This window comes from Microtus pennsylvanicus, chromosome 13 (assembly GCF_037038515.1).
Source record: "Microtus pennsylvanicus isolate mMicPen1 chromosome 13, mMicPen1.hap1, whole genome shotgun sequence".
Taxonomy (NCBI): domain Eukaryota; kingdom Metazoa; phylum Chordata; class Mammalia; order Rodentia; family Cricetidae; genus Microtus; species Microtus pennsylvanicus.
In genome coordinates, this window is record NC_134591.1 from 65,480,109 (window position 1) to 65,500,586 (window position 20,478).

At 48.1% G+C, this 20,478-nt stretch overlaps 2 protein-coding genes across 5 annotated transcripts in view; both read right to left on the reverse strand.

Annotated features, from left to right (window-relative positions):
- Dhdds (dehydrodolichyl diphosphate synthase subunit) overlaps positions 1-3,402 on the reverse strand; it is a 29,580-nt gene extending 26,178 nt beyond the window's left edge. For 2 of the 4 annotated variants that reach the window (XM_075946002.1, XM_075946000.1), the window contains exons 1-3: positions 3,208-3,402; positions 2,787-2,900; positions 1,092-1,208 (exon numbers count right to left, since the gene is read on the reverse strand). In XM_075946002.1, coding sequence (XP_075802117.1) covers positions 1,092-1,208; positions 2,787-2,849 — 180 coding nt within the window. In that variant the 5' untranslated portion in view covers positions 2,850-2,900; positions 3,208-3,402. The remainder of the gene's footprint in view (positions 1-1,091; positions 1,209-2,786; positions 2,901-3,207) is intronic. The other 2 variants (XM_075946003.1, XM_075946001.1) reach the window with 2 other exon arrangements.
- A 4,795-nt stretch (positions 3,403-8,197) lies between these two features.
- Positions 8,198-20,037, reverse strand: Lin28a (lin-28 RNA binding posttranscriptional regulator A). The gene is made up of 4 exons (XM_075945602.1): positions 20,007-20,037; positions 19,350-19,546; positions 9,253-9,437; positions 8,198-8,414 (listed from the first exon to the last, which is right to left on the reverse strand). Exons 1-4 carry the CDS (start codon positions 20,035-20,037, stop codon positions 8,198-8,200), a joined length of 630 nt encoding a protein of 209 aa, XP_075801717.1.
- Between the last annotated feature and the right edge of the window lie 441 nt (positions 20,038-20,478).

The window sequence follows — 20,478 nt, forward strand, 5'->3', positions numbered from 1 at the left end:
CTCACTTTGGTGTTGATTTCTTTTCTTTTTTCTTTTTTTGAGACAGGGCTTCTCTGTGTAATAGTCCTGGCTGTCCTCAAACTCACAGAGATCCACCTACCTCTGCCTCCCTCAAGGGCTGGGATTAAAAGCATGCACCATCACCACCTGACCTGGCTAAAGTTCTTAAAAGTCGAAATAAATAAATAAACGACTGTTGGGGAGGTAGGTCAGCTGGTGACAAAACCCGGTTCAATGCCAGCACAATATGAAAGTCAGGAGCAGTTGCACCATGCCTGTAATCCTAGCACTTCTAGAGCAGGGGATCAATATTGTCTTTGGTCACAGATTTTGAGGGTGCCTGGCTATATAAGACACTGTCTCTAAAATAAATATCACCATTTGTGATGTCTCATGCTTTAATCTCAGAACGCAGGAGCCAGAGGCAGGCAGATATCTGTGAGTTTGGGGCAGCTTGGTCTACAGAGGAAGTTTCAAGCCAGCCAGGACTACACAGAGAAACCCTCAAAAATAAATAAGCAAGCAAACAAATTTCTGTCACTAGGATATAGGTAGAAAGGGGAAAAACAAAAATCCAAAAGCCTGACAAGTGTAAAGTCATCAGAGTGATGTATGCAGATCAGATTAGAATGTATCAGATTAGAAAAGGTGACTCTGACATTTGTGCATGTGTGTGTGTCAGGTCATGCCGAACACAAAATGTCTACGACGGTTAGAAAATAGGTTGCCAGAGTCGGGTTGCTCCTTTTACAAGTGTTCCAGGGAATGAACTAAGGTCAGACTTGGTGGCCTGCACCCGTCCCTGCTGACCCATCAATTGTATAAATATTAAGACATTTAATAGTAGCCCAGACAAGACACACAATAAAACAAGACAGTAAAACTAAAGACTGGAAAAGGCCGATGTGTGTTATTAACTCTAATATTCTGTGAGGACGACAGTTTGTTAATGCCAGTACGAGACTCTTGGCTGGCAAACAAACAATACAGCAAAACAAAAATCAAAAGTACTTAAACCACAGCACCTCAGTTTCATTTCCAACTCCATCTAGTGCAAATCATTCACCTCCGGTTCTGCTGCCCACACCCACCTCAGCAAGCTTGTTGAAGCCCTGAGAATGGCCCTCCTGCCGTTCCACCTGGCACTTCTTGGCGTAGCGACGGTTTCCATCCATTATGAATGCAATATGTTTGGGCACTGGGCCAGCCTATAGAATAAGACAAACAATGAGCCAATTTCATTCTCTTTGGGATAAAAGGGGACAGTACATTTTGAACTAATAGGTTTGAACAATCAGATAAAATCCCTGGGCTGGCAATATAACTCAGTGGGTAAAGGTGCTTCATGCCCAGCCCAGCAACCTGAGTTTGAGACCCAGGACCAGTGCACACACTAGGAGAAAAAAAATGACTACTATAATCCCAGCACTCGGGAGGCAGAGGCAGGTGGATCTCTGTGAGTTCGAGACCAGCCTGGTCTACAAGAGCTAGTTCCAGGACAGGAACCAAAAGCTACAGAGAAACCCTGTCTCGAAAAATAAAAAAAAAAAAAAATGACTACTATAAGTTCTTCTCTGACCTCCACATGTGGGTTGTGGCATATATGTGCCTCCAAACAACATGCGCGCGCGCACACACATACACACACACACACACACACACACACACACACACACTAAATAAATATCATTAACATACTTTGAGATAAAACCTCTGAGAAAGAGAACTCGGTATACTTTTGTTTTTCAATAGTACAAAATAAAGCAGTTCACTCTAACTTTTCCATCCATGAGTGTTAGACATGTTATACTTTGGTCATTTTCATCCTCCCTATTAACCTTTTTTTTTTTCTTCCCAAGACAGGATTTCTCTGTGTAACAGCCCTGGCTGTCCTGGAGCTCACTTTGTGGGCTGGACTGGCCTCAAACTCAAAGAGGTCTGCCTGCCTCTGCCTCCCAAGTGCTGAGATTAAAGGTGTGTGATCTTAACCATCAACAGAATAACACCATAGATAGTATAAGGTAAAGTTGATGAAGTTTCTCAACCTTCCTAATGCTGTGACCCTTTAATACAGTTCCTCATGTTGTGGTGACCCCAACCATAAAATCATTTCCGTTACTACTTCACCACCATAATTTTGCTACTGCTATGAATCATAATGCAAATATCTGGTATGCAGAATATCTGAGATGTAGCCCCACGTGAAAGGATCGTCATGACCCACAGGTGAGAATACTGCTCTAGGGAGACAAATATCAGTTCACTCTCGTTCATATTCATGTTCTCTCTCTTTTCTTCCTAATTCCGGGTCTTGTGCATACCAAGTAAACATCCTACCAGCTAGTTCTTTTGACATTCTCAACACCAAATCTTTTTTTTCTTTTTTTTTTGGTTTTTTTCGAGACAGGGTTTCTCTGTGGCTTTGGAGCCTGTCCTGGAACTAGCTCTGTAGACCAGGCTGGTCTCGAACTCACAGAGATCCGCCTGCCTCTGCCTCCCGAGTGCTGGGATTAAAGGCGTGAGCCACCACCTCCTGGCCTCTCAACACCAAATCTAACAGTCTATGTTGTCCAATGATATTAAGAGATCCTGGATTGCCTTTAAAAATAAAAACTAAGTCACTCACTCGGAACAGTAAACACTAGAAATACAGCCCTGCGTTAAGATTATCTTGTTTCTTTGCTAAAATCCTCTTAACAGCAGGGATTGCTAACATTTAATAATGAATTTTAATAAGATTACCCAACTATCCAAAAGGTCAACATGCCCTCTGGGCTACTGCTTACCTTTATGATATTGGCACAGAACCGTTCCCAAAGTGACAGCTCTCCTTCTTTGATCCATGACATAGCTCTTGGTATGTCAGAAATCACCCCAGAACAAAATACCAACCAGATAACCTTGAATAAATGAAAAGAGAGAGAAGTCATCCTTGCTATATACCTGACTTAAAGGGACTCTGTTGGGCAGAGTCCAGCACCTGAATCCCGAAACACTGGTCTACTCTTTCACCACCCAGGCCTGTACAAATCAACGAGAGACCTTTGGAACAAGGGGGTTCCCATTTTCTCTTCCATCTTCTGTGCACTGATTTCTTCCAAATATCCTGCACATCACGGTGCCTACAACTTCCTACTCAATTCCTCCTACAACCCATTTCTCATTCTAGGCTAAGCAATCACTACATCACTACATCGGCAGCCGCACCTGTTACCTTGGTGATCTTAGAATCACTCCTCTGGGTGGCCCTCAGTATCGCCCGCAGCCGACTCCTCACCCAGCTTCCCCTCCCGCGGGTCTCTCCGTTCACTCTACACCTAGGACTCCGTGGGAAGCCTACTTCTACCACTCCCGACTCCAGACGTGGCGCTGGAAGAACACGTCACCGCTTCGCGCGAGGACACACCTCCTCCGCCCCCCGGCGGGCGGGGCCACGCTTTGCGCCTGCGGACTTAGAGGCAGAGGGATGGGAGCTTGGGAGAGTCGACCGGTGGCGCACACTCCCGCCGGGGCGTGGAAACAGCGGGCTGGGAAGCCTAGGTCACGTGATCCGGCGAGTTAGCGTCCCTCCAGGACGTCTGCGGGCATCCGGAGATCAGCCCACGAAATGTGCGCGGCGGCTTCGGGTGCTGGGGCAATTAGCTGCGGGAAGGGGGGGGCTGCACCTCAGAAACGAGTTTCTCTGTGGACGACCGCAGTGCTTTTGGTTGAGCCGCTAAAATCGTGCTGTCACCAATCTTCCTGCCTCAGTCTCCAGCTACTGGGATTATGGACGTAAACTGTGCTACCGTTTCATCCTAACATTGTACTATTAGTGGAACATGGTGGCGCCCTGTCACTCAGAACTCAGGAAGCTGAGGCCAGGATTATTAGCTCAAGGTCTTCTCTGCTACAGGTCAGCCTCATCTATGTAGAGCACTTTTTTATTAGTATTAACGTATTTCTGCTTATCGCCTTTTAGTGTTATTAATTGATCAGAAAGAGGTTTCTTGCTCTGGTCACTATTTGGACTGGTTTAAGACATGCAGAGTTTTGTAATTTATATTGCCAAGATCCACGTTAATTGAACTTAAAAGCCGGAATGAGATTTACTTTACTGAGATTTACTTTACGATAACTGGCTGTTGTGCTGGGGAATATAGCATAGGTGGTGTTTGCCTAGTTTACCAGTCCTGGGTTCGATGTCGAGTCCAGCATAAAACAGCATGGTGGCAGTGGGCAGCAGGAAAATTAGCAGTTTAGGTGACCTAGGCTTTGAGGCTAGCATGGGCTTCCTTAGGAAACCCAGCCTCAAAACTAAAGAAAAATAGAAACAACAGAATGACCATAGTCAAGTGAAGAGATCAAAAGTATGGCCTGTACACCAAATCGTGCAAGACTTCTGGATACCGAACACAACAAAATTGGGGCTAAGGTGGGCTTCAGGAGACATCTCAAAAGTATTACCTATTGCCTGATGATACAGATTTGGAAGAGGTTGTTAGTTCTGCTTTCTCAAAGGTTAAAACACAAAACTTCAAAAAACTCCCTGAAATTTGGATATCTGATGCAACTAGCGTTTGTCTCAAGCGGGACTCCCATCTGCCATAGAACTTCTGGTCCCAGCAAACCTTCTTACCTCACTTGCCCTGCAGTCTCACCGACATCGGGCAAGGAAGCAATGTGGCCTTTCAGTCCTACCGATGAAAGCTGTGACTAAACAAAGCTGTAGCGATGAATAACCCATTCACCAGGTCTTAGGCTTCCATTCTCTCCCCTTTGTGAGCTGTGAAGTTTCTGCTAATAACACGGGTGTTTCAGGAAGCCCCTTAGCTCACTGAAGCCCACTAGTTAGCGTTGCTAGGTTTAACTTTTGGTACAATTAGTTAAAGGGTCACAACCCCTCTGCTCTGCTAACAGGGCGAGGATTTATTTAATCCACTTTCTGTTAATACTTAGGTTTCCCTCTGGTCAAGTTCTTTTCTCTCCCTCTTCCTGTTAAAATCTTCCTCTCCTTTGGACAACATTTAAGCGTTCATTAGAAAGCTAGCAAACTGTATCTCAAAATATTGGTTTACAGTCAGTGAATTGCCTTTGGCCTCAACTTCCCCAGTTCTGTATGGTATTTTCCTTTTTGGGGTGTTGCAAGGGGTTAATTAGGATTTGTAAAGGGCTTTGAGGAGTAAAGGACAAAGTATTATTAGGGTCTCATGCCCTGAGCCCTGGCCCCGTCCTTTCATCCCAGCCAGTAGCACAGGCATCCCCATTCTTATGCATGCCAGGCCTCTAATCCCCTCTTGAATGTGGCAGCTTCCAAGGAAGGGACAAGAGGCCTTAACTAGAAACAAAAATCCAGTGTAATGAGGTGCTATGAGGGCTGAACTTTCAAGATTCATCCCTAACAAAGTGGGAAGGGGAAACCTTAATGGTTCTGTGCCTTCCTATCCAAGGTGGGGATTATGCGGAGAGAAAAGCATCCTAAATATCTGATGAGAACAGTTTGAGTACCAATAAGTCTTTATTTTCCCAAGGAAGAAGGGAAGGGAAAGTCAGCATGTGTTACAAAATGATTATACGATAGGAATATAAGTACCCGGGTACAGTAAAAGTCAACCATGAAATAAACACACCCGTGGTGGGGCCACCAAAGCCCAAGGGGGCTCAGTCTCCTGCAGTTCAGGACAAAGAAGGGATCAGGGAAAGGACAGACAAGTACACACTTTCCCCACCCCTCCTTGAATTTCCCATAAATTCAAGATTTCTCACAAAGCTTTGGTTTCTAGCAGTAAACATGGAGTTACATTCGTACGTCTCCTAGTAACAATCTTGTGGCCACTTTGACATAAGTTTCTTGCACCTGCATTAAGTTCCTGAGTGACTTATACATTCATTTTCCCTTTTCTGGTCTTTAGATGGAAGGCCCCACAATTGCTTCTCTCATAGACTAGGTCGGTTTGATTCATCCAAAGGCAAATCGCACCAAGAAATGGTCTTGCCAAGGAGAAGTGGCTCGCCTGCAATGCCTGCATTGAGGAGGCTAAGGCAGGAGGATAGCCAAGAATCTGAGGTTAACCTGGGCTACAGAGAGACCCTGTCTCAAAATAAACAACCGAGATTCTTGACTGAGTTTGGGAACAAGGGGTAAGTGAGGTTCATGGCTTCCTCAGAATTCTTACATGGGTCTTTCAAGAGTTGTACAGACTTCAAGAAGTAAATGTGTCTAAGTTTTCTTATGAGAGAGAAGAGGGCAGTATAGGAGCGGTTTTAAAGTCAGAGAGTGTAGTCCAGAATGGGAGACAGGGGAAGAGAATATGGAAACCATGTTCCAGGCTCACATTGAGAAGAGGACCCACACTTAGGCTTCATGCTCTCATCTGGTGCAGAACTTTCTGTCAAAGATGCTTTGGCTATTTTTCTCTCAATACAAAAAGTTTTGTAAACAATAAAACCCCAAAAGAACATGAAGACCGACATCCTATTTACACAGCTAGGCCGCCTAGCAGTCACCGACTCTGACAGTGAAGTCCTACAAAGGCCAGACGAACACATCAACTAGGGGGGACAGCATTTGGGGGCGACGAGAAACCAGGATCAGACACACACACACCACCCAATGTGTTCTATTGCATTTGCCCCGTTTCAACACAGTGAGGTAGGTTTGCGGTGATCTCACAGCATGTAAACGAAACCCCCCTTTTTCTCCCGTTAGCTACCAGCCCTATTACACTGCAGCAGGGCAGGACACTTGCTACAGAAGCCCGCACACTCCTCGAGTCTCTCCAGAAGCCAAGATTGGGAAAGGCTAAGGATTCGAGCCCTTGTTTCACGTCCCCACCCCTAAAAAGCAGTGTGGGAATAAGGATGTTGGTTTTAACTTAACCAGAACTCAGTGGCAGGACCATCCTAGCACAAATGAGGCCCCAGGTTCAATCCCAGTATCCAAAACTCAATCAATCAAACAAACAAACAAAAAAAAAACCTCATCCTTATAAATTTGCATTAAAAAACCAAAACCAACACACAAGTATATATACTCGCACCCTGCTGTGTATGGCCGGGCAGACTAATCTGGTGAAGGGTGGGTTTGGGATGGAAAATTACTCTTGTGCCTTTCACCTGGCCCAGCCTTTTGAGATCTCTGAACCAGCTTTTCCTGTTTAGACTAATTTCCTATCTCTTGCCAAAATCTGAGACCAAGTCATGTGCAGCTTAATAAAATCCTAGCCTCCTGCGAAACATTTTAAGATGGACAGAGGTTTTAAGGACTATATGGCAGAAAAGCCGTCTGTAACCGGCAGAAATGAGGTAGTTCAATAGGCTGTGCATTCCAAATGGTTGGTCTCCATGGTGATCGAAACAAAAAGTGTTCCTGCTGTGCAGACCTGGAGCTGCCTGCGGACTTATCCCTGAGATTGCTCATGTACCTGAGAACACAGTGCAGGAATGAGGGCCTTAGATTAAAATATACAAAAATACAAACCGATTATTTATATTAAGAAAAAAAAATTAAAACGCACAAGATACGTCATTCGCACACAGATAGTGCAGTTAGCATCCTGGAGAAAGTGGGACCCAAGGTGCAGTTACCCAAGGGAGTAAATAAATTAAAAATCACACTGGCCAGTGAAAGAGCTGGGAGTGAGGTAGAACAGCAGGTTATCCCCAACCCTCTTTGCTGCCATCACAACCCACTGCCAGATACCCCCGTTCCTAGCACCACACCCCAGGAAGGGGTTGAGTAAGCAGGATGTGAAAAAAAACAAAACAAAACAAAAAAAACCCTTGCCTGGCTCCTGAGAGTCCCTCCCAGAGTGTAGTAGCTGGAGGGTTAGGTTCATTAATGTGGTATTACACTCGCTTCACACCCTGTCTGGCAAGGGAAATATTACACAGCCTTCTACAGAAGAACCTTCCTGTCCCAGCCACTTTCAAAAGCATGTCATTTTGGATTAAAGCCTCAGCTAAAAGCATGCAGGTTCTAGGGTGGTTCCCCACAAAAACCTTCACTTGCCTTTAGATAAAGCATGGTTGGAGTTTCCATTGCCTCCCCCTTTCCCCCCACCAAGGGAAGACAGGGTGATACTGGGAACCCCGGCCTGAGATACATGGCAGTGCCAGCTACCCGCAACCCACCCTATCCCCACTTTCTCCACTCTGCCCGATTGATGCCTCCTCAAACTCCCCCATAGCAAAAGAATAGCCCCCCCGCTCCTGTGCCTCAATTCTGGGCTTCTGGGAGCAGGGCAGGGCTGTGGATCTCTTCCTCTTCCTCCCGGAAGTAGGCAGGCTTTCCCTGAGACGTGGGGGCCTGCTGGGCCTTCAGTGGACAGGAGGCCACCATATGGTTGATGCTTTGGCAGAAGTGGCACTTCTTGGGCTGGGGCGGCAGCTTGCATTCCTTGGCATGATGGTCCAGACCACCACAGTTATAGCACCTGGCACAAGACAGAATGGTAAAGGTGAGGGAAACATGGGAAGAAGCTTGAAGCCCCTTAAGGGATGACACCTTCATCCATGTTCATCACTGTAACCACCTTTCCCTTTATTATGCCCTTTCTAGATCTACCCGATGACCTTCAGACTCACATCAGCTGTGGCACACACCTTGATGGATGGATGGGCCCTCCCCTGGGTCCCAGGGAACCATCTCTTCAGCCCTAGTTTTTATTTTCATTTCGCGTCAAGGTTTCATTATATAGTCCCTTCAACTGGTGGGAGTCCTTTTTTGTCCCTGCTCAAGTCCTGCATGTTCCACCAGACCTGGCTAAGGAAAGGATTTTTTTCCTTTCCTTTGGTGACAGGATCTCTCTGTATATCCCTGGCTGTCTTGGAACTCACTCTGTAGACCAGGCTGGTCTCCAACTCAGAGATCCACCTGCCCCTGCCTCTGCCTCTGTTAGGATTAAAGGCATGCGCCATCACCACCAAGCTAAGAGTTTCTAAAGCCAAATTAATATTACCTCTTTAGAGCTAAGAGGTTTTAAGCCCCATAGGAAAAACGCACACAGTAAGCAATTAGCGAGCTCGTAAGGAAACAGTAGATAACATATATGTAACATCTTACACCGCTGCTTACATGGTAGCCTTTGCTTCTAAAGTCAGTATGGACAGGCAGCGTCACTCCTAGCAATAGAAACTAGCCCGAGGACAAAGGGAGTTTCAAGCAACCACTGACTGCATCGCCGAAGCATAATTCACTGGTAACGGGGTTCAGGTGGGACCTGTGGGAGCACCATCCTGAGCAACTTCTACAAGCCGCCTTCTGGGCCATACCTGTCTCCTTTGGATCTTCGTTTCTGTGTGTTCTTCCCCTTCGGCCGCCGCTCACTCCCAATACAGAACACTCCACCAGGGCCAGTGACACGAATGGATTCCAGACCCTTGGCCGACTTCTTAAAGGTGAACTCTACGGCCTCCCCCTCCTTGAGGCTTCGGAAACCCTCCATGTGCAGCTTACTCTGGCAAAGGGAAACGCAAGATTTTACTGTAAGACAAAACTGCGAACATTTACCTGTTGTGTGAGACAGGAACCATTTCACAGATGAGAAAACAGCCCACGCCTGTCACCCAATCGTAGGGTCACAATAAGAACAGCAAGCAATCGCCTCCATTCTTAGGAAATACACATTAAGATACTTAAACAGAAACATACTTAATGCTGTATTTATGGTTACTAAAGTGGCTTGTTTGTGGTGGCACAAGTCTCTAATCCCAGCACTTGGGGGACAGACGCAGATGGATCTCTGAGGTCGAGGTTAACCTTACCCATGCATGCACCAGGATGAGTTCCAGGTCAGCCAGGACCATAGTGAGGCCCTGTCTCTCCCCACCACAAGCATACCCCCCCGCCAATAAAACATAAACAAACAAACAAAAAACCCAGAGAGATAAAAGGATACAGTAAAGAGGGCAAAATGTTAATGAAAGAATCTGGGGGGAAAGACTGAGAATATGTCTGTCTATTCCTGTAATCTTTAAATCTGAAATCATGAAAAATGTCAGTTTCAGGGCAAGGATTAAAATGGAATGTCATGGAGAGATTCCAGGAATGTGTTGAGAAGCTAAGAGGCCTGGAACTCCATCTGTTGAGCAGGCTGACCCAAACTCAGATCCACCTGCCTCCGCCTCCCAATTGCAGGAATTAGAGGCATTCACCACCACCCCACCACTGTCCAGCTCAAAATATATCTGGAGGAATTAAATACCTATTTGGTAAGAATAAGAATGGCAAGCCAGCATTATTGACACAGCACTAATCTCGAGGAGGCTCAGGAGAGAGGTTGAAACCTAGGAAGACAGGTTCAAGGCCAGCATGGTCTCAAAACAGAGAAACAAAAAGTCAGACACAATCAGACAAATCTACAAGAAGCTACTACTTGGGGGAAAACTAAACACATACTAGTGTACCAGGTATGGTGGTACACCTCTAGCCACCCCACCATGCCAGCACGCAGAGGCCTGGGCAGAAAGCACTGCTGGAGACCAGCCTGGGCTGCACGAAGCTGGCAGGGTGTGGTTCAGTGGGTAGTCAGTTGCTGCCAAGCCTGAAAATTTAGTAAGCTCAGTCTCTGGGCCCATGAGATGGAAGGACAGATGTGGTCTTCTGACCTCCAGATGTGCCATGTGTACTATACGCACCCAGGTATACACAAATTAAAAAAATACAAAAGCCAACAGGTTTTGTTGTTCATGCCACATTTTGGTACCTCATCTGGGTACATTTTTGGATGAATTAATGAAGTATGGGTTTCTGGTTTTTGAGACAGGGTCTCACTATGCTGTTCATACAGGCCTCAAATTCATGATTCTCCTGCCTCAGCCTCCAAGTGGCATGATTCCACATGGATTCCATGGCAATGAATTAGATTTTTATTTTTTGACACCTGTGTTGCCCAAACTGCTCTCAGATTTGTCAGCTCCAAAGTCTCCTGCCTCTTGAGCAGCTGGGCCCATGTGTGCACTCCCAGCAACAAGGAAACAGACAGTCAACTACTTGATTGGGAATGATGATCACGTCCGAAATAAAGACTTAGTGCAGTTTGCAGAGTCCAGCTCCTTTAAAAAGGAGCCCGATGCTCACGGTTGCCACCATTAGCACAGACCAGACCCTACTGTTTATTATTTCGGGAGGTAGCACTTCCCAGAACGGTCTACACAGCTGGAACTAGAGTAAGCAGCTCAGTGTGCAATCAAAAGGCCCTCACCTAGAACACAGGACTCAATGGTAGAGTGTGCTCAGAGAGCAGTCAGTGGCTCTCACTTCCAAGAGAAAAAATGCTTGGTAGTGCATTCCTTTGATCCCAGCAGAGGCAGTGTATCTAAGGCCAGCCTGATCTACACAGATGGTTATCTAGAGACCCTCTTGCCAGCACACAAACACGCACAGAAAAAGGACATGAGCTCAGAGAAACAAAGGGACCGCTGTGCACCTAGCCAGGACCATCAGCATTAACGAGGTCCACTGGTATTCTAGCTGGTAGAATACTTCACACTAGGACTCTAGGAAAATAAGCGAGAAAAAAAAAATCCTATTAGCCAGGTGGGGGACAAATTCCTCCATCATTCTAACTTTTGGGATTTTGGGGGGGGGATTTGTTTTTCAAAACAGATTTCTCTGTGTAGCCCTGGCTGTCCTTGAACTCAGAGATCTGCCTGCCTCTGCTAAAGCTGCGCCTCACCAGCATCCGACCTAGCTTTTGTTTTAATTTAGTTGATAGTACACAAACCAGACCTCCATCAAGGGTGTTGGTGAAGAGCACAGACTTGGGGGACATACCCATCCTCCAGGCTCAATGAGGTCTTAAGTGTCCTCAGCAAAATAGGTAAGTCCTGGTTTCTCCTTTTTTTCTTTCTTTTTAAGACAGGGTCTCACTATGTAGCCTTGACTGGCCTAGAACTCACCATGTAGACCTGTCTACCTAGAACTCAGAGATCTGTTTGTCTTTTTTAAAAAAATATTTATTTATTATGTATACAATATTCTGTCTGCATGTATGCCTGCAGGCCAGAAGAGGGCACCAGACCTCATTACAGATGGTTGTGAGCCACCATGTGGTTGCCGGGAATTAAACTCAGGACCTTTGGAAGAGCAGGCAATGCTCTTAACCACTGAGCCTTCTCTCCAGCCCCATCTGCTTGTTTTTTTTGTTTTGTTTTGTTTTTTGTTTTTAGAGACAGGGTTTCTCTGCGGCTTTGGAGCCTGTCCTGGAACTAGCTCTGTAGACCAGGCTGGTCTCGAACTCACAGAGATCCGCCTGCCTCTGCCTCCCGAGTGCTGGGATTAAAGGCGTGCGCCACCACAGCCCGGCCAATCTGCTTGTTTTTTAAGTGTTTATCCCGCTAAGTAGTCCAGGCTGGCCTTGAACTGGAAATCTTTCACCTCAGCCTCCTGAATGCTGGAATTAACAGATTAGGCCTAGAGTAGACATCATAAAGCAAGCAGGCCATTTCAACCTAAACAAAGTCCAGATTCTGAAGGGCATGGACTTACTAACCTTGCATGACTATTTGTAATTATTGCATCACAGAAGATATATTCTTTCACTTTTTATAAAGGGTGCTTGGGATTGAACCAAAATCATACACATGCTAAGCATACTCCACCCGGGTCTCTCCTAGTGTTTCACACCCACAGAAACAGGCAGGGATGGTGACTTCCTAACCCCCTGCTTCAATCTGATGTGAGCAAGGGGGAAAGAAACTTAAAAAGGAAATACAAGTATTATAATGTTTAATAGGACCCACCTCTCAGCCCCCACTGCACAGAAACCATCCAAAAACCAAGAGGAACTAGCGAGGGAGGTACCTGGGGAGCCAGACCAACACACTGCCTTCTCCCTGGGCGGGCGATTCCAGCTGTGATCCAGCTGGTTAAGAATTGAGTTTAGGAGCTTGTTCCTTCCTTTCTCATTTGTAAAATGGAGTATACCCTGACTTCATGGTGAGGCTGTGAGGTTTTACACATGAAAAGCAGCTGACACTCCACCAGCCACGGGAGAGCCTCTAAGAGGACCAATTATCTTTCAGACTAGAGGGAGACAGGGTACCAGTAAGAGCCAAGTGTTGGGATGCTCAGATTAACTCTGCTTTTATTACTAACCATTCTTGGGAACTCAAAACAAAAAAAAAAAAAAAAACCTCAACCCAGCCCCTCTCTGAGGTCCAGCTTTGGGAGAACAACACCTCCCTCTTCTACCCACTCTTAAGACTTGTGAGACGGGCGGGGGGGGGGGGATGCCGCAGTACAAATGGTAAGGGAAGGAGACTGACGAACCCCCTCAGCTCCTCCACCACTAGAGATCTGCTTAAGACCGCCCCTGCAAGCACCTCAACAGAAAGGCTGGGCAGGATTTAAACTGGTGGTCTCCAGGGGTGGCTGCCTATCCCCCTCCCCCCACTCCTTTCTAAAACATAGTTTGAATTCTTCCCTTATCAGATAGGTAAATCAGTGTGCAGCCCCACCAAGCCAGACTCCCAGGGCCAGCATCTAAAAGGAGCCTGAAAATTCTTCTTCCACCCCCAACCACACACAAAGCAGGGCCCCGCCTCTCTCCCTATCCCCTCAAAAAAAAAAAAAAAGAAAGAAAAAAAAAGCAAAGGCCCTGGGGGGGAGGGGCATGGCCTGAGCTCCCCCAATAGAGCCCTGCCCCAGGGAACAAAGGGTTGACACTGGTTGGTTCTGGTGGTCGGATTCCTGGAGTTCCAAGGCACAGATCCCCCTAGGATGGCTCTCTCCCACCCTCCCCCACATTCAAATCGGACCAGTTCCTTCCTTCCTCTACACCATGGTGGGGTGAGAGGAATGGCTTCAGAACATCTCCTCCAGTCAGACCCCAGGAAGGGGAAGTTTGCTAGTCAACTAACAGCCATCTTCTCTCTGCCCCCCACCCCAGCACCCTCCCTGTGCCTCCAGGATAGACTAATAAAGAGGACGCTTCCCCTAAGGCGCCTTCTGTCAAATCCTTCCCGCAGCAGATAAATATTTCAAGGGGAAGAGGGCTAGGAATCCCATTTTCCTTTCTCCAACCTATTGGAGTTAGTCACGTGGGCAGCCTGGTGGTGGGGGAGTTACAGCATTTCTTCCCCCCCATGCTGCTTGCTCTTTTCGGTTACACACTTCCTGGCTTTTTCCTTCTGTCCTGAGGAACCCCCACCCGCCCCCACATCAAATACCCCACTCAAGTATCAACACCTGACTAAACCCACATATACCGTGTCATCTAAGAAATGTGAGCCAAAAAAAGTAAGCAAAGGGTCGGATTGATCTGTGACTCTCCTGTCTCTTGTGGCTTGCACAAACCATTCCACTCTGCTTCTTTCTTTGTGGGAGACTTTGCAACAGTTGACCAGGACCAAAAGAAGGGTTTCTCTGCTCTTCTCCAGCACCTTGGGACATTCCAGGTTTGGGTGACCCTATGCATCTCTCTGACCAATTCTAGGTTGAGTAACTAAAATACGTATTAATTCTCACTTTAGACTGAGCAGGGCGCTAAACACTCCTGTCAAAATCATGCGGCATTACAACCAGAAGATTCACAAATGCCTTGAAGGTTAGCGACGTGCTTAAGCGGAGAAATCTGACCGGAAACCCTAACAAAGTGAGGAGACTAGCCCAGTATGTATTTGAGAGTGCCTGGGACAGAAGCTCCAAGGAAGAACTACAGATAAAAATAAGCACCTTGGTCATAGTATCAAGAAAGGAAGCCGGGCGGTGGTGGCGCACACCTTTAATCCCAGCACTTGGGAGGTAGAGGCAGGCGGATCTCTGTGAGTTCAAGAGCTAGTTCCAGGACTGGCTCCAAAAACCACAGAGAAACCCTGTCTCGAAAAACAAAACAAAAAAAAAAAAGAAAGAAAGAAAGAAAGAAAGAAAGAAAGAAAGAAAGAAAGAAAGAAAGAAAGGAAGGACAAATGTTGGGCTGACTACCACGAGCCTGGTCTTGCTGGTAGCAAGGTCCAATAAAGGCAAGTCAGACATCTTTTCTTCTAGCTGTGCTTTTAAACTCCTAAATGCCTTTTCATCTGAAAGACTCAACACAGTGGTGACACTCTGGTGTCAAGGCTTCACCCAAGCCTTGCAGGTAAAGAGGCACAGAGCTTGTTCTAAGGTTAGCTGCCATTCACCTCTGCTCAGCAGCCCAGAACAAATGCTCCTCCGCAGCTCTCCACCAGATGGGGTATCAGCCTGCGCGAGGCTCTGAACGGAGGGCACCTACACCTCGCCTCTTTCCTCATGGTGGTTTTTCCTGGTCCTTCCATTCCTCAAGATGCTGGAGATGCAAGGACAGCATGCTCTCTTCCCATCCAACCCCGATCCTCGGCTGTGAGCAAGGAGTGCAGGGTGGGAATGGGAATGAAAAGCTTCCTGAAGTTTATGCCAAAACCATAGAAGAAAAAGCCATCATACTGGTTTCTAACAGCAACGCGAAACCATGCTTAAAAGGTCTGTACCATTATGAACGTTTGCTGCTGAGACCTCCCAGGCTTGGACTACACAGGCTTGCTGCTCTTCATGCAGATGTGAGTTTCTCCAAAAAAGAAAAAAAGGAATGTTTGAGCCCTGGCTATGCCTGGCTATGTTTGTGCCTTACACCCTGGAAACCACTGCCAGTGCAGGCAGCAACCTCACCATTAACAAGGCAGACAGTTGCCATATTGGAAGCTTTGTTTGGGACGGTGGCAAAGCATCACCCAGGCTGTTCTCTGGAGGCATGCCGCCTCAAAGAGAACACCAAAATATTTGAAGATGCCAAAATAACACACGGGCTTCGTTATACCAACTCTACAAAAACCCGTATTTTTAAGCCACCTTTTCCCACTGACATGGGAATGACAGGTAGTGTTCCTGGGCTGGAATCCAAGATGATCTTAATGGAGCCAAAGTTCTGGGGTTTGGAGTTGTAAGCTGTCAACATGTACCCCACAAATACTCATGGCACACTATACAGGGCCAAGCCATGGTAATCAGCCCAGAAAGAAAGCAGTCTCATCTACCACCTTCCCTGTCTTCTCTGGTGAAGACACTGTCTTCTCCTGGTCCTCCAGGGTCCTCAAGATTCCCTCACCTGTTTTCATTTCCATAGTCATTCATTTAGATCAAGAATGCAGTATAAAAAACACCTAGACAGTCAAGTTCTTCTCTTGACAGGACATTCACAACGGTCAATCCATGCAGTGTTATAAACCAGGAAGCCAAGATCCTACACACTGTCCCACAACCCAAGTATGGTATTCTAGCCTCAGGTATGTGGTGTAGGTCTAAGTCATTGTGGCTTGAGCAGTTTTAGCTTCAATTTCTGTGTCAATATTGAATTTTTGTTCAAACACAACGTATAGTTCATTATAGTCTTCACCTGGGCCAGATGGTAGCTGTGCACACCCACAATTCCAACACTGGAGATACATAGGTAGGAGGATGGAGGCTAGCCTGTGCTACAAAAGAGCCTGCCTTGGCAAAAAACTATGTTCTGAAAAGATGCTGAAAACCAATACTTCCTACAAATCTTGGTGGCCTACATTTTGGGCCACAGGAAACCAGACTTAAACCAAAACTTAAAGTGGTCGGCGACTTCCCAACCATTTTTGATGACTATCTTGCTGTTTCTCAACTAGAAGTTTTTCTGCCTTCCAAGAGATATCTGGCAAGATACGGAGACTAGTCTAATCAATTCCCGACATAGATTTCAAGATCTAAAGGAACCTATGGCTGAACCTAATGGGTATTAGACAAACCTGTGTCATAGCCTGATCTGCCTACTCTTCTCCTGGAAACAGGATGAGGTATATGCAGATCAGACAGAAGAGAAGGCCAAGGCAAAGAAAGGAGTGTCACCAAACTATAGGTCAGCTTGGCTAAAGTAACTCCCAGGCCTGCCTGTACTACAGTGTAAGCAGCTGCCCCAAAATGTAAGAATGTTTGGTATGTGGATCAGCAGGAGGGCAGTCTCTAACAGGGTGCTGAGAACCTATCCCCTCACTCTCAGAAGGGTTGATCCTGAGCCCCTCCCTTTCCATGGCATGACAAATGTATTGAGTTTCTTTCCTCCCTTCCACCCCAACACCAGAACATAAAGTTCCATTAAACACTTCTTCCTCTGCCTCGCGGACACTCGCCTGAAGTAAACAAGTTTCAGAGATTACCTGTATCTACAACATTCCTCCAGCACGGATAACTCGGGTCACCAGCCTAAATTAGGCCAGAGTGTGGGACGAGCCCGTGCAACCTCAGGCTGCAGTAAAACACCAATTACAGTGAGGGGAGAGTGCAGATTAGAGAGGAACGTCTTCAAGTATGGATGCCAGCCAGGAGCTGGGGCCTTTAGTCCCAACATCCAGGAGGCAGAGGCAGGCAGATCGAGTTAGAAGCCAGCCTGATCTACAGAACAAAGTCCAGGCCAGCCACAGTTAAAGACAGTGAAATTCTGTACCCTACCCCCCCACCAAAAAAAAAAAAGAAGAAAATATAGGAAACCAAACACACAAAAACTTCAAATTTGGGCTGGTGGACATAGCTCTCCAGGCTGGTATGTACTGACTGCCCCCCCCACGTGTTCCTGAGTCCCTATTGCTATGATCCTAAGGCTAAGTCTGAGGCACACCACCAAGGAGCCTTAGCCTTTGGAAGGAATCAAGAAAGCTTTGCACCTCCTTTATATCCCAGCCTCCCCAAATTGGGAAAACTGTCCAGCCCATCTCCAGACCAGGAGAGATCTGAATCTCTGTGATCTGATAAACGGGAGAGTGGGGGGCGGCTTGCCACCCGCGGAGGAGGGCCATTCAAAGAGGGTTCCTGCAATAAAGTGATTTAATAGATCTAAAGAGGCCAATTCCCTTCTCTCTCACAATTACTTCCTGGGAGTTATCATTCACATATGTAAATGAGATGGGGGGGCACAAAGCCACCATCCAGAAACCAGCAGTCTGGTGGTATAGTGATGGGGGGTGGTATTTCAAGGAAGTAGCTAAAGGTACCGCTGTAGGTCCCTTAAACACATGTTCCAGAAGCCCAGCGACCCTAGCACACCAACAGCAGAGCAGAGAGCTGGTCCCAAAATTCCTTCAACCCAAATCCACCTAGTTTCCCCCATCAACCTCCTGACTGGAGGGCAATGTTCAGTCTTCACAGCAGCCTCCAACCAGTCGGTCCAGCATCTCCTTCCCCACCCCTCCCCCTCAAGAACGCCATCCCTCAGGCTCCAACTCTTAATCCCCACATCCTCCTTTCCCCTCCCCCACAGCTCCTAAAGCTAACCTCCCTGAAGTAACCCCTCCCTGCCCGGACCGGGTGTCAAGCTCCAGGGCCAAGGATTAGCAATTTCTTCTCTCCTGGTCCAGCCTTAACCACTAACGTGGGAGGCAGGGTAGCAGGAACCTCCTAACCATCGAGGCTTGGGAGCACTTGAACAACAGTCGGATGCTGAGAGATAAAGGGGAGTAAGGAAGAGAACCTGGAGACTCTACTATTCCCTTCCTTATTTAGGGTTAGGAATGTTAGGGACAGCAATCAATGGCTGTCTGGGGCCATAAATGCCAAACTGAGGAGAATAGGCCAAGAGGCCAGCCTCCTTGCACGGCCTGCCCCTCGACACTGAATTTCACTCCCCACTGCGCTGCCCTTCTTTAACTGAGAACTTGGGATTGCACCGACCCAAGTCTCCTCCCTAGACTGGCCCAGCCAGGAATGAAGGCTTCGCTTAACGTTTTCCTGCCTGGCAGGACCTGGTGGACAGCAGAGGTGCCTGCTAGTTCTGAACCGTAACCAGCCTTCTAGGGGAGCTTTTCAGCCACACGCTCATCCTTCCGGGATCTGCCAAACCTATTCTGGCCACAGGACCTGGCTTTTTAGATGGCCACCTGACTGAGGTCTGCACTTAAAACAGGGGAAGAGCCTGACTTCGCAGGTTCATGCCCGTGGGAAGGGTGGCAAATCAGCCACACTCCCCTGCCCTGTGAACTACATTCAGACCTTCAGAACTCAAGGCGCTAGCGCCCGATTCAGGCCCTGCATGTGCTTCCCTGGTTGGCCTGCTCGCCCTCCCCCACCGGCAAGCACAATACAACCTTAGTTTCTGCCACATGGGGTCACCTCCCTGCCCCCTGCTCCCTTCCCAGGGGAAAAGAGGTAATAGACACGTGGTAAGCCGGAGGGGTTCCCGGAAGGGGGCGGGGAGGGGGTGCTGGTAATCAGTGGTGCCTCCTCCTTGCTCCACCGTAGTTACTCGAAACTCAAAATTGGGGTGTCCCGGCAGATAAGGACGCACAATGAGTGTCCTTTATCGCCTCCAATCCAACAGGAGCGGCCATCAGCCAAGCCCATACATATAACACCCAGTTTTTCTTTTTCCTAGCAAAGTTACTAGAATCAGTCTCACCTGGTGCACAAAGACGTCCACCGGGGGGTCGAGCGCGACCCCGGCGCGGGCGGTCATGGACAGGAAGCCGAACCCCATGCGCACGTTGAACCACTTACAGATGCCGGCCCCGTGCAGCAGCTGCGGCTCGTCTGCCGCCCGAGCCGCGTCAGCCGGCGCCTCCTCGGGCGCCTTCTCCGCTGCCTTGGCGCAGCCACCTGGAGACAGGGAGGGCCAGGTGATCAGCTGGGGGCCATGCCATCGCAGGGCCCTCTCTGGGACCCGTCTGGGAGATCTCGGTGTTGAGCCCGCGATAGACACCCAGGAGGAGGCAGCTACCAAACAGCTGCTAAGAAGAAACCTGTCCAGGCTGCCTCCCCAAGGTTACACCGAGGATGCTGAAGCCCCGAAAGTTTTGCATGTCTTCCCACAACACGTTGCCCGTGCACACGCGGCGGGACAGGCCCCTCCTCTTCTCTCCCTCCGCCCCCACAGACTCGGCGCGCAAGCCACTGGAACACCAGGGTTCCCTGCTCCAGAGATGGCCCCAAGAAGCAGGAGGCCGCAGGGACTTGGGGTCCCGCGGGCAAGTCCGTGGGACACTTTCCCACCTCCCTTCTATTTAGCTCTTGGGCGCCCTGCACCCTAAGGTGTGCCCGCTGAATCGCAAGCTCGAACCTGCAAACTGCTGGTTGGACACCGAGCCCATGGTCGTCGGCTGAGCCCGTGGCCCCGGGCCCCAGGTCGGGCGGCTGCTGGCCCCAGAGAAGTCCGGAGGCAAAGGGGTGGTTCGGAGAAGAGGCTGCTACATCTTCCCCCGCACAATAGCGGTGGGAGGGCCCACGGCTTTTCAAAGGCTCCCAAATTCTAAAAGACAATGACCCAACCCCCCGCGGGCAGCCCCCTCCCCTCCCCTCTCTCATTACCCCTCCCTTTCCCTCCGGCTCTGGCTCCCGCCCTCCCCCACTGCTCTGGTCTCTGACACCTCTGGGGTGTCCCTTCCCAGAACCTTGAGATTTGACACCCCCTCCACATACGCATATCAGGACAGGGGGTCTTTTGCCCTAGGAGTCTTTAGTACCCTAGAATTTAGGGTACTGCACTTTAAGGACTCAATGCGGGTACCTAAAGCAGACACAGGTGGGGGACC

Bases quoted from the DNA above. Each gene is read 5' to 3' on its own strand.
- Lin28a (XM_075945602.1), bottom strand. From the start codon at position 20,037: ATGGGCTCGGTGTCCAACCAGCAGTTTGCAG. The intron at 19,547-20,006 runs GTTCGAGCTTGC...CCCTGTCTCCAG, and splicing joins GTCCAACCAGCAGTTTGCAG to GTGGCTGCGCCAAGGCAGCG. The intron at 9,438-19,349 runs GTGAGACTGATT...TCCCTTTGCCAG, and splicing joins TGGACGTCTTTGTGCACCAG to AGTAAGCTGCACATGGAGGG.